Genomic DNA, 15,459 nt, shown 5'->3' with positions numbered 1-15,459 from the left:
CTTGTTCATATTGTACGTTTTTTCTTAGTAGATATACAGAATAACAAACCAGTTTACAGTACACATTACAGTACTTCTTGTTGAATACACGTTTAAAACATTTGAATGTAAATTTGCTTAAGTGTTTGTCACAAATGTAATGCTGTACTACACTGTACATACATTGCAGGATTCTGCTCAGGAGGGTGTAATCACTCGAGACATCCACCGTACCTTCCCTGCACACGACTACTTCAAGGACTCTGATGGAGATGGACAGGATTCACTCTACAAGATCTGCAAGGTATTTTTAAAATGTAAAACTTGATTTTTATTAAACCATAGTTTTAAATGCTGACTTTATAATAGTTTTAAAGACCCTAAATTCAGATATAAGGCTTTGAAATTTTGTGCACTGTAGAAATTATTATTATTAACTCGATTAAATTTTTTTAACCATTTGACAGCCCTAATCTAAACCAATAGTAACTCTTCACTGAATCACTGTAGTGCAGCGGTCAGACAGTTGTTTGTACGTGCCGGAGGAGTGATTCTACGCCGGGAAAGAAAGTAGTTCTGTGTATTCCAATTGTAAAAACAACTGTATCATATATATATATATATATGTAGAGAGAGAGAGAGAGAGAATTCTTTTTTTCGCAGCATGGTGTCTAGTCACCTGATAACAATCCTGATAATTTGATTCAGGTGTGTTGGAGGAGGGAGACATGGAAAACAAGCTTGATTGCGGCTCTTGAGGACCTGGGTTGGCCACCCCTGAACTTGGGCATCGTTTGAATATGAACAGTTCCGATTCCGATTCCACTTTACGATTCCGGTTCCGAAAGATTCCGATTCTTTTAACAGGCAGGGTCGAAAAAATTGCATAGTTTATATTAATTATTTAACTTTTCAATTATTTTTAAAATTATATGAACTTTCAATTAACTTTCCTATGAATTTTTCACAGGGCTATTTGTAACTTGTATATGAATATCAGTATGAACAGTTTGAACTTGAATTTAATGAAGTTTCTTTCCACAGGAGTACACGTTCATAAAGATGTTTATTTATCAAAAGCTCACAGAGAAAACATTTACACATATTCTTTTGCCTATGTTTTAGTCTTATGCTGCATGCACTTATTGTATTGCATCGTTTGTTTTAGGTGCTATTTCTACAAGTTAGTTGAGGGCTGGCGGGGAGTGCTTTGTTCCTTGATCTTAAGTTGACTACTTTTTAAGTAAATTCTTTCTAAACTGATATATTGTGCATCGGTCCACAAGATGCCACTATTGTAACTCCGGACTCTATAGCTTTTCTTTGGTTTTACTATGTGCGCTTGGCTTCCCCTAATGGTGACTTACTGGAAGCAGCAGTCAATAAGAACTTAAGTTCAGGGGTGACCAGACCTGGTCCTCAAGAGCCGCAATCCAGCTTGTTTTCCATGTTTCCCTCCTCCAAAACACCTGAATCAAATTATTAGGATCATTATCAGGCAACTGCAGAGCTTTCTGATGAGCTGATCAAGTTATTCAGATGTGTTAAAGAAGGGAGACATGGAAAAAAAGCTGGATTGTGGCTCTTGAGGACCAGGGTTGGCCACCCCTGCTTTAGTTAGAAATGAATCCTTGAGATATACACGACACTACTCACCTTCTGTGCTTTACACATCGTTAGGAACCCTTGATAAAACAAAATCTGTAAGTTTGCATGTTTTCGGTTTGTTTATTCTGTTACTTTGTTGTCATTTATATGAAGCGAAACAACACGTTTTTGTGCTATGCTAAATTAGCCACTTCATATAATTTGCTCATAAGGGAGCTAGTCTTGATGTGGCTTCTTCTTCGTGGTGTTCGGCAGCTATTTTTACCGGTCGGCGGTCAGAGCATCAAACTTGGAATCGAAATTAAAAGGGGAGAACCGAAGTCTTAGTCCCGGATCTCATCGATTCCTGATCCCCAACCCTAATGGTGACTGCACATCCTACCTTTTATTGACATGACGATTTAGAGGTCATTTGATGGTGGATTTGTTGAATGAGGTTGTCATAGAGTAAATATTTGCCAGGTGTTAACCAACTCAACTTATGTCGGCAAATACTTTCTTGCCTTGCTATGTTGTCAATACGTTGTTGCCTAAAGTGCCAAATTACTCAGGCACAGCCCCGCCTGCTTTGTAGTTGGCTTATAGCCCCTAAACAGATCAAAATCTACATGATGGGTCACAGTACAGGTCATCACAGTCTTGTAACACCTTTCAGTACAATGCAAGTCAAGTACTCAGAATCCGTATATTTTATTGTATATTTATTTCTCAGCAGGTCATCTGTGCTAACTGTTATTATTATACTGTACTATGATCTATTACATGACCATATTTGACAAAAAATCCACAGGAAGATCATAAAATTGCAACTAGAAAAATAGAATCTAAACATAACATTTCCTGTCCAAAGAGCCTGAGTGCCACTCGTGGATAAAAAAAAATATATATATTTCCTACCATGAAATCAAAATGATCATATCTCCAATTTTCCAAGGTCTATCAGTGCCAAATTAAAACTGGGAAAAAGGTTAAAGTCCGCGCATTTGAGTAATATTGACTCTGTCAAATAGTTAAATTTTTACGGCGCTTTAAAGGTGCCACCTGATTGAACAATGGTGAATATTTTCCCAGGTATGACCAACAAAATAAATCTATACGTGTGGTTCAGTTAAAAAAAAAAAAATTCATCATTTAGTGGGTCAAATTTTTCACTTTATGATCTTAAAGTTTATTTTGTTATTCTGTTTAGTTGCAGAACTAATTCATTATTGTAGAAGTAAAATTTAGTTGAAAAGTACATTTCTCCATTTTAGAATGAATGAAGTCCATACCAAACTAAAGTAGGACTGTATGTTATTGGGCTTTGGAAAACAATGGTATTGCCATTGACTTGTCCTTCATGATAAGCGCTCTCATGTCTAAATGTTCTTCCACTAATACATATTTTCATTTTAGAACATTAAAATAGTTATTAAGATAGAATGAAGTGATTTTCATTTCGATTCTCAAGCATCATAATGGAATGAGTGAGAGACCATTTGAAAGAGGAGTTGTCACTTCAAAAGTCCTTGCTCTTGGTGCTTAGCCTTCAGGATCCCCAGAACTCACCATAAGTGATATTTTTTCATGAGAATATGTAAAAGGTTATTTTATATTCCATCACAAGCCATAAACCGTAATGACATTCAACTTCAAATAACAGCAGTCAAGTCATTGCAAGAATGTGGATACGCGACTTGGAAGAATACTCTTATATAGCATTGTTGTCGTTCGTGTTGCAGGTGGTGACCCCATTCAACATTCGTTAGTCAGGGTATTTAATTGAATTTTTAATCGTGAGTATAATACTTGTGAATTGGCTGGAGTTCTCTTTTTCAAAATATTCCATGATGAAATTGGTTCATTCCTTTTTAATGACCCGCTATGAAAACCTGGTAAATTGTTTATGATTAATCTCTGCATATCACAATGATCAATGGCTAGATCGTCAAATTGGATCCATGTCTGATGAAATCAATATATTATTTGGAAAGTTTGTATAGTCTGTTTTAGGGCTGCAGCTATCGAATATTTTAGTAATCGAGTAATCGACTGAAAATTCTATCGATTAATCGAGTAATCGGATAAAACAAATATATTTTTAGGTGAAGAGCAATTATAAATATACATGAGAAAACAAGACATTTCATCTAATCTTGAACCATTTTCAGTCAATCAATGTCTTTATTTTCGATGTATATTGTAGCTAGAATAAAAAAAAAAAAAAGACTAATTCACTGCTTTCACTCCAAAAAACTTTTAGATCTTATTTAAAAAAAAAAAAAAATATATATATATATATATATATGTATTACCTAAAAATGCCGTTACGCTTGATAACACACATCACTTAAAAGTTAGGATTTTTTCCCACGTGTTTCAATTGAATTTCTCTTTGTGTCAAGCCATTTTTAAATTCTAGTTAAGTTTTAAGTTAGTCTAAACTGTAAGTCCTGATAGGATTTTGAGTTTTTGCAGTGTTTAAAATAAATGTATGATACAGGCTGTACTGGAGCACATTAGGGAACAGTGCTACTTGGTGTTTTATCCAGCAATGACTACTGAGCTAAAATTGATAGTTAGCATGATTAAGTTTTTATTTTACACCCTCATCACTCCACAATGCTATGTTATGTTAAAGCCTGTATGTAAGACACGTTAGCCACGCAACGACAGTGGTCATAATTAATTGAAACCTAGTCCTCCGCAGGGCTAACTTTACGTGAGCTAGTAGCGACAGTAATGTTAATCTTATTTATTAGCGCTTAGCGCTCTTTATTAGCGCTTAGCGCTGTACTGCTTTAAGATGGCGGCTGCTTAATAACGCTGCCCAGACGCGGCCGAGTCTGTCATTGCGCATCTAGTTCAACATACATGTGATCTTTATGAGACGCATCAGACGCTAGCTACCAACTTAGCATCGTGCGGGCAAGTATTTGGCAACGTCGGCGTCGTTTGTGGCGGCTGTCAGCTGCAGTAAGTTTTTTTTTTTCCCTTCTTCCTATCCGCACGTGACAGCGCGTTGTCTCGCATTAAAAGTAGTCCGAGCAAAACGTGATGCTTAGAGCTGTCAAAATAAACGATTACTCGAGGTGAATAAAATTACTCGGATCAGTTTTTAAACTCGAGTTACTCGAGTTGCTCGAGTACTCGTTTCAGCTCTAGTCTGTTTTGCACGGTTGATTCCGAATGACCCATGGTTGAAAAGTTGAATTGTTGGATGCCAGGACAATTGATTTTAACCTAAGTCAAATGTAGTTTTCTATGAATAAGTAGAACGTCACACCTTTATGTTTTTTGGACTATCGGCACAGTGGGAGGACCTGTCAGAATGGGTTTACATCCACCCTGAACCCAAGTAGGTCAGTGGTGAGCTAGCCTTCATTTGTATGCAAATTCATGTAGATTTGCTGCTGATAAGGTTGGCTGGATCTTGAGGCATGAGTGGGTTACAGCACAGAGCATCCCGGACCCATTGTAAATTCATCTACACAAGAATCTACTCCGTAATATGCATGGAGTCTTTAATTTTCTAACCTTTGTTCTCTGAGAAAGGTCAATTGAGTTGTGTGAACTTTTCTAGTGGCGTTCTGTTTCATTTTGTGAACGTTCCATTCAGTCCCATCTCCCTCTAACCTGTGCGAGCACTTGTGACCTCTCAGTAGGCCTTCTGCGGCAGTCCGGGTTAAGTGGCTCTTTCCTGGACATTATGACAGTGAGTTTATGACGAAAAAGTGAACATTTATTCTTCCCAAACTTCCGAAATCATGCAGGTTCTTGGTTGACTGATTTTGATGACTTTCCAAAACATTTCCCTGGAGACAAAACTTCAAGATAATACAGACGCTTACCTGCTTAAAATTGATACTGTCTGTCTGAGTGATCACAAATGAGAATGCATTAAATCTTTATTGAGAAGCGTAGTTCTTATCCACGCAACTGTTATCTTTCTGCATGCATTGAAATATGGTGAAATGAACTTTTGTTAACACAATTTATTCTGAGGCTTATTCTCCTAGAAATACTGTTCTTCCTACACTTAAGGGTAAAGTATTGCCTAAAATTAACAATAGAACAAAGAACTCAAGTTATAGTTAAGGATTCTATCAGCACTTAATATTTTGCACACTGTATGTTTGGCAAAAGACCATGATGACCATGATCTTACCTGTTTCTTTCACAGCAAATACTCGTCAGAATAAATTTGCTCTCGGTACTTAGATTAAGCTCACCAGCCTGTTTGAATAACTCAAGTGTAATTTAATAACGTAGAACGCAGACACTTTCAAAAGAGCATTAGGCCTGTTATGAAATAGGTGTCTACTTTACATTATATGCTAATACTTCACCCCGCTGTGCCTGTTATGTACTCAAGGTAACAAATTTAGATTTCTCACACCAGGACCTCCCCCTTCCATCTGTCAACCGACATGTCACCTTGCTGAGTTGGGAATGTGTGAATAGCTCACTCCATCAAGCATGTCAGGATAGATATTATAGTGCGGACAGTTCCACAAAACATCACCATTATCTGCACAACAAACACCAAACAAGCAAGAATATCAAACCCTGGATTTTTACTCTATTTGGGAATGTATTGCTGACCTGACTGCTGATTAAGTCAAGAACCCGATATGTCAAGAACCCGATATCAGAGGCTGTTATTTTTGGACTATAATGCACACACGACCAGAAGCTATACCCCAACCCATACCGACTTTTTTCAACAAAACAATATTTTTACACTTTAAAGCCGCACTACCTTATTCTGGAATATTCACACCAAAAAGCATGCAGCACAAATCAATGTAAAAGCCGCACCAGACTATAAGGCGCAGAACTCAAAGCAAGGGAAAGAAGTTGGGATTTATAGTCTGAAAATAACGGTACATTCACTTATGTGATAGTGCCTATTTCAAAACATTTTATGTTTTCATTTTACAACTAAACAATTTTGCATCGTGCTAAGCTTGCAGTTTTACATTGTTTTTTGTCTTTTTTTACATATATAATGAGTGTATCATGATATTTAGAGCTGCCTTTAGTTTCATACTTGTCAGATAGAGTAATCCTTATTTATGTTTGGTTATAATGAGTACATATATTACACAAAATTGTAAGAATTGTCAAATACTTTTGTATTGTGTTGAGATAATATAATTTTTCAAAGGTAGCACGCAGCAAGTACATGTCATTGTATGGTGCCGAAACACTGCAATTAGTTAGTACCATATAGACCATAATCACCAACGTCACACAATCACGTGATCGCTGTATTGTGCCGTCATATTGTCCGCATAGTGTGTCCGTATTGTCAGTGATCGTAGTTTCTAAAGGTGGATTCACTTGCAAATTATGGAACCCCTGGTGCTGTCAGACGCTGTAAACTCATAGGATGAGTTGCATAAAAGCCGTTTTTTGGAAAAGCTTCGGTCGATCCAGTCGGCAGATCCATATTTGATGCCCAAATCGATGTTTCCTCCCCTCCGGTCCCGTTCCGTGCAAAAACCTCCAGTCATACTCCAGTTGATGTCACGATGAGGCGTCGGGTACCCAAAATCGGCACCGGCCCGAATATAAACCGACATTTGGGCAGCTGAGCGTCACCATTGTAACGATTGTAAAATAAAACTTGATCGGCGGTTCGACAACAGGCCGGTGTGTGCCGAAAAATAGCCGCCCCGCGTGAAATGTCCCCCCTGACGGGAGCCCTTATTTACAACGCTTTATTGAATAATTAAATTACCCTAATTTTCGCACTATAAGGTGCACCTGACTATAAGCCGCCCCCCACCAAATTTGGCAGGAAAACGGCATTTGTTCATAGATAAGCCGCACTGCACTATAAGCCGCAGCTGTCCTGTAGTATGTATGTATGTATGTACAGTGGGGAGAACAAGTATTTGATACACTGCCAATGGGAAAAACCATTGACAGTGTATCAAATACTTGTTCTCCCCACTGTATGTATGTATGTCATTAAGTATGTATTATGGGATATTTACACGAAAAGGATATTAACCAGTAATACTTTATTTGACATCAGCGTCATACCAATTACTTTGAACCAATTGGCTACAAAGCTTCATTGCTTCAAGAAGCTTAATTTGGCCATCACAGTCAAACAGTCAACCTCGGCTGCCACCTGCTGTCAACACTGTTGTTGTCCATCATGCCTCCGAGCATGCATTGCAGCGCTACAGATGTAAATAACAATCAAAATTGTTTCATTTCATAGTTTCATTAATTGCTAGTTATGGTATTTGGTAACACTTTATTAGACAGTGGTGCCATAAGACTGTCATAATTATGACATGACACTGTCATGAGCATTTATGAATGCTTATAACAGATGTCATTTAGTGGTATCCGACAAATTATCTCACTTTTGAATGGATGTAAAAGATCCAAGCTGGACATAAATGGAGTTATTGAAATAATTTGCCGGATGTCACTTCACAACATAAGCATTCAGTAATGCCCATGATACTATCATGTCATAAGTATGAATGACGGTCTTATGACAATGTCATGATGGTGCTTTGTAATAAATTGTTACCTATTAACCCAAATAAATCTTCAAATAAGCCGCACTGGACTATAAGCTGCAGAATTCAAAATGAAGGAAAAAAGTAGCGGCTTATAGTCTGAAAATTACGGTACACAAAATATTAGAACTGTATTTTAGTAACAAATCATGGACTGGGCCACATAACCATCTTTGAACAAAAATGTATTAGTCTACAGGTTTTCACGACCATATCCCAATGACAATCACACGGGTATGACATTTATTAGTTCAAGCAGAGTAAAATAATACATATTCACGGTACAAGAAAGTCGTTTCCGTGTGGGCGCTATCGTCAGGGGGGACAACACCTGTTGTTGCGTTCACCTTCTTGCTGCGTGACCGTGGCGACGAGCTTCATAGTCTCCGTCTGATGATATCTGCGATCGTGTTGGCATCACGACTATTGATGTTTTCGCCGCTGTCTGACAGCTGTCGACACAAACGCATCATGGACCGAGATAAACAAACCGTGCTGCTTTAGAGATTTGCCCTTTTAACAATGGGCACACAGTAACTACTAAAATGACAGTTTATCTTCTCTGTTACTGCAACCAACCACCACACATGCCTTTACCATTTTGATTAATCAATGTTAACGATTGTCAGGAAGGTTTTTGGGTTCGTTTACTTGGCGGTGATTCCTTAGACAAGCAGAAAAACACGCAGTAATAGGAGGAATGTATGTAGCGGTAATATGTAAACACGATGAGCTGACGGACAATATGGCGGCACAAGTCAGGGGGGCGGAATTGTGACGTCACGTGAGTGGGGTCTATTGGCCCGAATATAAGACGGCCCTGATTATAAGACGACCCCCTCTTTTTCAAGACTCAAGTTTGAAAAAAGAGTTTTTGAACACCAAATTCATTTTCATACAGAAAATAATTACAGTACATCCGAAACAAATAATTATAACAATATATTTGAGAGAAAAAGCATGTTATTTTGCCTCATTCAAATCTTAATATCTGAACATTTAAATATGTAAACTAAAGTGCAATCACATACGTAAATGAATGGCTTCTGGTTTTTGAATTGTAAATAAACCAATCTATTGTGATAAAACAACAAAATTGCAATAATTGCATTAACCATCAAAGCGAAGTCTAACTGTAACTGTAGTCTTGAAACAAATCTGAATAAGGAAAAAAATTGCAATAAAACAATGCAAACTGGTTAAACTTAGAGTAGCTGAGATCTGTCATGACAGAACATCGCTTCAATTATATCTGGCGCCATCTAGCGTTGTGAATGGGGAGAGTAGCTGAGATCTGTCATGACAGAATATCGCTTCAATGATATCTGGCGCCATCTAGCGTCGTGAATGGGTATAATGTCTCGAACGCGAATATAAGACGACCCCCTCTTTTTCAGTCTTATTTCAGTGCAAAAAAACCCTGTCTTATATTCGGGCCAATACGGTATTTCCCATCCATTACAGAGAAAAGTTGACAGTGATGAAGTATGGAACACTAATGTATACGGAAAAAATGACAATCTTAGTTACCAGAAAAATAGTATTGCTCATTAACTGTATTTTTCTTTGTGTGAAAAAATTATTCTTTTGTCTTTTTCCCCTGCCTTTAAGGCTTATGCTGTCTACGATGAGGAGATTGGCTACTGCCAGGGTCAGTCATTTCTTGCTGCTGTCCTGCTGTTGCATGTAAGTTAATGTTTAAACATGCATATATTTTAACATATGCATGTATTGTAATTGTAACAATGCAGTTACATCACACTGCCACATGTTTGACTATTGGTATGATTCGTTTTCCAAACTGCTGTTTTATATATACACCATCTAAAGACTAATACACATTACAAAAACTCTAGCTTTTGTCTTGTCATACTATATAAATAAAAAGAAAATGCTAAAAACCACACAGAAACACCCCAGACCTCATCTAAGATGGGCTAATGCAAAGTGGAAAAGGGTTCTGTGGTCTGACAAGTCCACCAATCAAATTGTTTTTGGAAATTGTGGATGTCATGTCATCCGGGCCAACGAGGTAAAGAACCATCCAGACCGTTTTTGACGCAAAGTTCCAAAGTTAGCATCTGTGATGTTATATTTGTACCAATGGCAACTGGTAACTTACAGATCTGTGAAGGCATTTTAATTCTGTAAGGCAGTGTTTTTCAAACATTTTTAAGTCGCTGCACATTTTTACATTGGAAAAAATCTCGCGGCACACCACAAACAAAAAATGTTCAAAAATTACATTATGTACAGTATATTTAACTATAAAATAATTTTTCAATATTTGTACTTACTCAGAGTGAAACTTGATCCTTTTTAGATTAATACAAAGCCGATATCCTGGCAGGAATTCAAGTAACATATACAAAGCTCTTCTTCTACAGCTCTGTTTTTATTTATTTTTTTTATACAGTGGGGTAAATAAGTATTTAGTCAACCACTAATTGTGCAAGTTCTCGCACTTGAAAATATTAGAGAGGCCTATAATTGTCAACATAGGTAAACCTCAACCACGAGAGACGGAATGTGGAAAAAAACCAGAAAACCACATTTTGATTTTTAAAGAATTTACTTGCAAATCACGGTGGAAAATAAGTATTTGGTCAATACCAAAAGTTCATCTCAATACATTGTTATGTACCCTTTGTTGGCAATAACGGAGGCCAAACGTTTTCTGTAACTCTTCACAAGCTTTTCACACACTGTTGCTGGTATTTTGGCCCATTCCTCCATGCAGATCTCCTCTAGAGCAGTGTTGTTTTGGGGTTGTCGTTGGGCAACACGGACTTTCAACTACCTCCACAGATTTTCTATGGGGTTGAGATCTGGAGACTGGCTAGGCCACTCCAGGACCTTGAAATGCTTCTTACGAAGCCACTCCTTGTTCCTGTGGCTGTGTGTTTGGGATCATTGTCATGCTGAAAGACCCAGCCACGTCTCATCTTCAATGCCCTTGCTGATGGAAGGAGATTTTCACTCAAAATCTCTCGATACATGGCCCCATTCATTCTTTCCTTTACACAGATCAGTCGTCCTGGTCCCTTTGTAGAAAAACAGCCCCAAAGCATGATGTTTCCACCCCCATGCTTCACAGTGGGTATGGTGTTCTTCGGATGCAATTCAGTATTCTTTCTCCTCCAAACACGAGAACCTGTGTTTCTACCAAAAAGTTCTATTTTGGTTTCATCTGACCATAGCACATTCTCCCAGTTCTCTTCTGGATCATCCAAATGCTCTCGAGCGAACCGCAGACGGGCCAAGACGTGTACTGGCTTCAGCAGGGGGACACGTCTGGCAGTGCAGGATTTGAGTCATTCACTAGGTCCCCCTGTCTGGTTCTGGGATTTTTGCTCACCGTTCTTGTTATCATTTTGACGCCACTGATTGAGATCGTGCTTGGAGCCCCAGATCGAGGGAGATTATCAGTGGTACGTATGTCTTCCATTTTCTAATAATTGCTCCCACAGTTGATTTCTTTACACCAAGCATTTTACCTATTGCAGATTCAGTCTTCCCAACCTGGTGCAGGTCTACAATTTTCCTTCGACAGCTCTTTGGTCTTGGCCATAGTGGAGTTTGGAGTGTGACTGACTGAGGTTGTGGACAGGTGTCTTTTATACCGATAATGAGTTAAAAAGATGCCTTTAATACAGGTAACGAGTGGAGCCTCGTTAGACCTGGTTAGAAGTTAGACCTTTTTGACAGTCAGAAATCTTGCTTGTATGTAGGTGACCAAATACTTATTTTCCACTCTAACTTGGAAATAAATTCTTTAAAATCAAACAATGTGATTTTCTGTTTGGTTTTTTTTGTTGTTGTTTTTTTTCCACATTCTGTCTCTCATAGTTGAGGTTTACCCATGTTGACAATTACAGGCCTCTCTAATCTTTTTAAGTAGGAGAACTTGCACAATTGGTAGTTGACTAAATACTTATTTGCCCCATTTTATGTTATTAGAAAGACATAAAATATTGCAATTGATTTAAAAAATCTATAATATATAGTACATGTTTTGCCCTACGGAGGGCGCCATGTTATAAGCGCGCAATTGACGCTCGGGGTGATGACGTAGATTATAACTGTCACTCGATGAATACTACCGGGTGAATGCCATTCCTTCTACGCGGCGAGACGTCCAAAACATGCACTCATTGGTTAAAAGTGGCGATTACTTACTATTTGTGTTCTTATTGAGTCTTTTATTACCTTTTCATTTCTTCAATATACATTTTGTATGTGTTTCTGTCTCATACTTTTAAGTATTGTGTTTTCTTGTGGTAGGTTTAAAGCAGATTGTTGATCTGTTGACCACATTAGTCACGTAGCATATTTAAACCACCCTTATTTGATATCACTACGTTTAGGTTTTTCTTAAGGCATCTGTTGTATGTTCTGTGTGTATGCATCTAAACAAAACAAGCTGAACGCGCACGATAGTAGTTTGGGTGTCAAATTCACCTCTTGTAGCACGTTTCGCTGGTGTAGCACATTTTGGCAGAACACCGTTTTTTTTTCCCTACTCTGATCTCATCCCGTCTATCTTGTTCATTTTGCTTTTGCTGCTCGTTTTGTGAAATATCGACAGTGCTGTCATGCTCATTAATGATCCTCTCGGGTTCAAATTGAAAAGGTTGAACAGATGACATTTTTATGTTGCTAGAGTTATACTCTGGAAGCCCGGCAGCGTTTGCCTGGCACGGCAAGACTGTTCTCCCTGTATTTTTAAAACACTGAGAGAAAAGTCTGGGAACCAGCCCATTAACAGCCTCTCGAGCAGGTACAAAATCAATCGACAAATCAGATTCGTTTATTTGCGTGATGTGTTCTTAACGAGCAACGTCACTCTTGCGCGTCGGAAGTCGTCTCCACAACAACACAAATAGTGAACAGGAGAGCCGAGAATATGTTCCAGTCCACGGTAAAATCAGTTTTAAATTACCAAAAACACATCGACACGAGTCATTGACAACAGTCTGTCTCGCGCTAGCCATGTTGAATAAACTCCACTCTATGCTTACTTCCGCGCGCAAGTCCCTTGTCCTGCCCTCGTCGTTTTACTAACGTCACGTCTGCCCGTCGCTGATTGGTCCACTCCGCTGTCTGTTTGCTGTGACTTGCTCCGCCCTGGAAATTGTATCCGCTGAATGGTGGCCAGACTCAATAGCTGGAACAGCGGTGAGTCTGGTGTACCAGGCAACGGCAGCGTAACCATGTGACGTCACCGCCCTGCGCTGTCAACAGCAATGGCCACCTATAGTGGTGTCAACAATAATCGATGCGGCGATGCATCCCGATGCGGGGCATGTACGATTCGATTCGATGCGGGCAACAAGTCGAATCGATTCAGCGCATTTTAAAATATATAAGTACGTTAAAAAATCTTCCCTGCGCAATTCCGGTGATGCAACGGATTTGGTTTCCCCATTTGTATTATTATTCTCATGTTTCATTTTTTACACACTGCATAACTCTGGTCAAGTTTCCCACCAACCTCGTAGAAGCCAAAATGTCTCCAGATGTCTGCTTTCAATGTCTTAGGTGCATCAATAAACTTTCTCGCTCCCTCTTTATCCGCTTCAGCAATTATGTTATGCCCTATCTCTTAGAGGTTAGATCTTGACCCATTCGGGTTCGGGCCCAAAATGTTAAGCATTCACGTTCAGGTCGGGTCGGGCCGCTGCGCCGGACTAATAAATTATTTTTTTAAAAATGGGATAAAACCGAGAGCAGTCTCTCTGTATTGTCCATTTGCTTGTGCACGCACATGAACGCAGTGGCGCCGCCCGCTTTTTCTTCTTCTCCTCCGCTGTGGCGCTTGCGATTCGTTACGAAAGACACTTTTATTTATGCACACAAAGGCAACACAAATGTGATCCTTTTGAATCTTCTCCTCTGTGTGTCTGCAAAATTGCATGTTTTTTTATTTTATTTTTATAATAAACTTTCCCAGCGGTTTTTTTCGTTGTGTAAATGCTTTTATAATGATCATAAAAATATGTAGACTATTTAAACATTAAGAAAACTTCCGTTTTTTTTTTCTTCTGCCAACTGAGAATTCATTACGAAAGACACTTTTTTATGCACACAAAGGCAACACAAATGTGATCCTTTTGAATCTTCTCCTCTGTGTGTCTGCAAAATCGCATGTTTTTTTTTTTGTTTATGTTAAACTTTCCCAGCGTTATTTCGTTGTGTAAATGCTTTTATAATGATCATAAAAATATGTAGACTATTTAAACATTAAGAAAACTTGCGATTTTTCTGCCAGCTCGAAGAAATGAAAATAAATTGCTGCTGCTGCGTTTCTTTTTCGCGTCACTCCAAGCCGGGTCGGGCTTCAATACCAGCGGGTCGTGTCAGGTCGGGCTGGATTTTTTAGGCCCGATCTAACCTCTACTATCTCTCTGCTCTCTCGATTGCAAAAAATTGATATTTCCTCATATTGAAACAGATTGTTATGGCTGCTAAAATGCTGCTGCACTTCATTTTAATTCAATATTTTTTATTGTTATGTGGTAGTTACTGATTGCATTTCTAAGTTGATTGCACATATATAGTGGGCTAGGCCTACATTTGACTTTTGTTCTACATTGCAATTTAGTTGTTTTGTTTGCAACTGAACTGATCCCTGGATTGATATTGCGATAAAGATGCCGCTGCACTACAATATTTTCTTTGTCGTTTTCATTAATATTTACTTGAATATTTTTATTGATGGGTCGTTGTGACTAAAATACAGTGACTGTTATTACTGATTTTGCACAGGAGTTCAGATGTTGCACTGTGTGAAAGGCTGCTACTGTGTGTAAAAAAAAAAAGAGAAATCCCTGGTCTCATTCAAAGCACCAATTAAATGCTGTGATGTTTTTTTTTTTTTTTTTTTTTTTTATATATACATCTGAAAGTATTTTCATTTGACTTCAACCAGGAGTGACACAAGAGCCAATAAAAAGTTGTTTAATGTCTGACCGCTTGTTGCCTCATGATTCACGAAAAATATGCTTTGCTTTAGAATTTTAATGCATCCCAGGCTTTAAGGCATCACAATGCATTGCCGAATCGAATCGTGACCCTCTGAATCTCATCGACTCGTGGCCCTCCGAATCGTAATTGAATCGAATCGTGAGGGCAGTGCCGATAAACACCTCTAGCGACCTACTAGTTAGACTAAATTTACAAATTGTATAAAAACGAAAACATCAAGAGGTGTTTCAATATCAAATTATTTTTAAATCATAACAATGTTTATCTTTTAAAAACTACAAGTCTTTCTATCCGTGGATCCCTTTAAAATATATACTCAAGGATAATAGTTATTCAAGGAAATTATCCAACTTTGAAG

At 38.3% G+C, this 15,459-nt stretch overlaps 1 protein-coding gene across 1 annotated transcript in view; it reads left to right on the top strand.

Moving 5' to 3' along the window:
* rabgap1l (RAB GTPase activating protein 1-like) overlaps nt 1-15,459 on the top strand; it is a 164,483-nt gene that overhangs the window by 93,014 nt on the left and 56,010 nt on the right. The window contains exons 14-15 of the mRNA XM_057840616.1: nt 170-283; nt 9,726-9,800. Coding sequence (XP_057696599.1) covers nt 170-283; nt 9,726-9,800 — 189 coding nt within the window. The remainder of the gene's footprint in view (nt 1-169; nt 284-9,725; nt 9,801-15,459) is intronic.

This window comes from Corythoichthys intestinalis, chromosome 7 (genome assembly GCF_030265065.1).
Source record: "Corythoichthys intestinalis isolate RoL2023-P3 chromosome 7, ASM3026506v1, whole genome shotgun sequence".
NCBI lineage: Eukaryota > Metazoa > Chordata > Actinopteri > Syngnathiformes > Syngnathidae > Corythoichthys > Corythoichthys intestinalis.
Note: the sequence above shows the minus strand (reverse complement) of the source record. Positions and strands in the feature narration are given on the sequence as shown.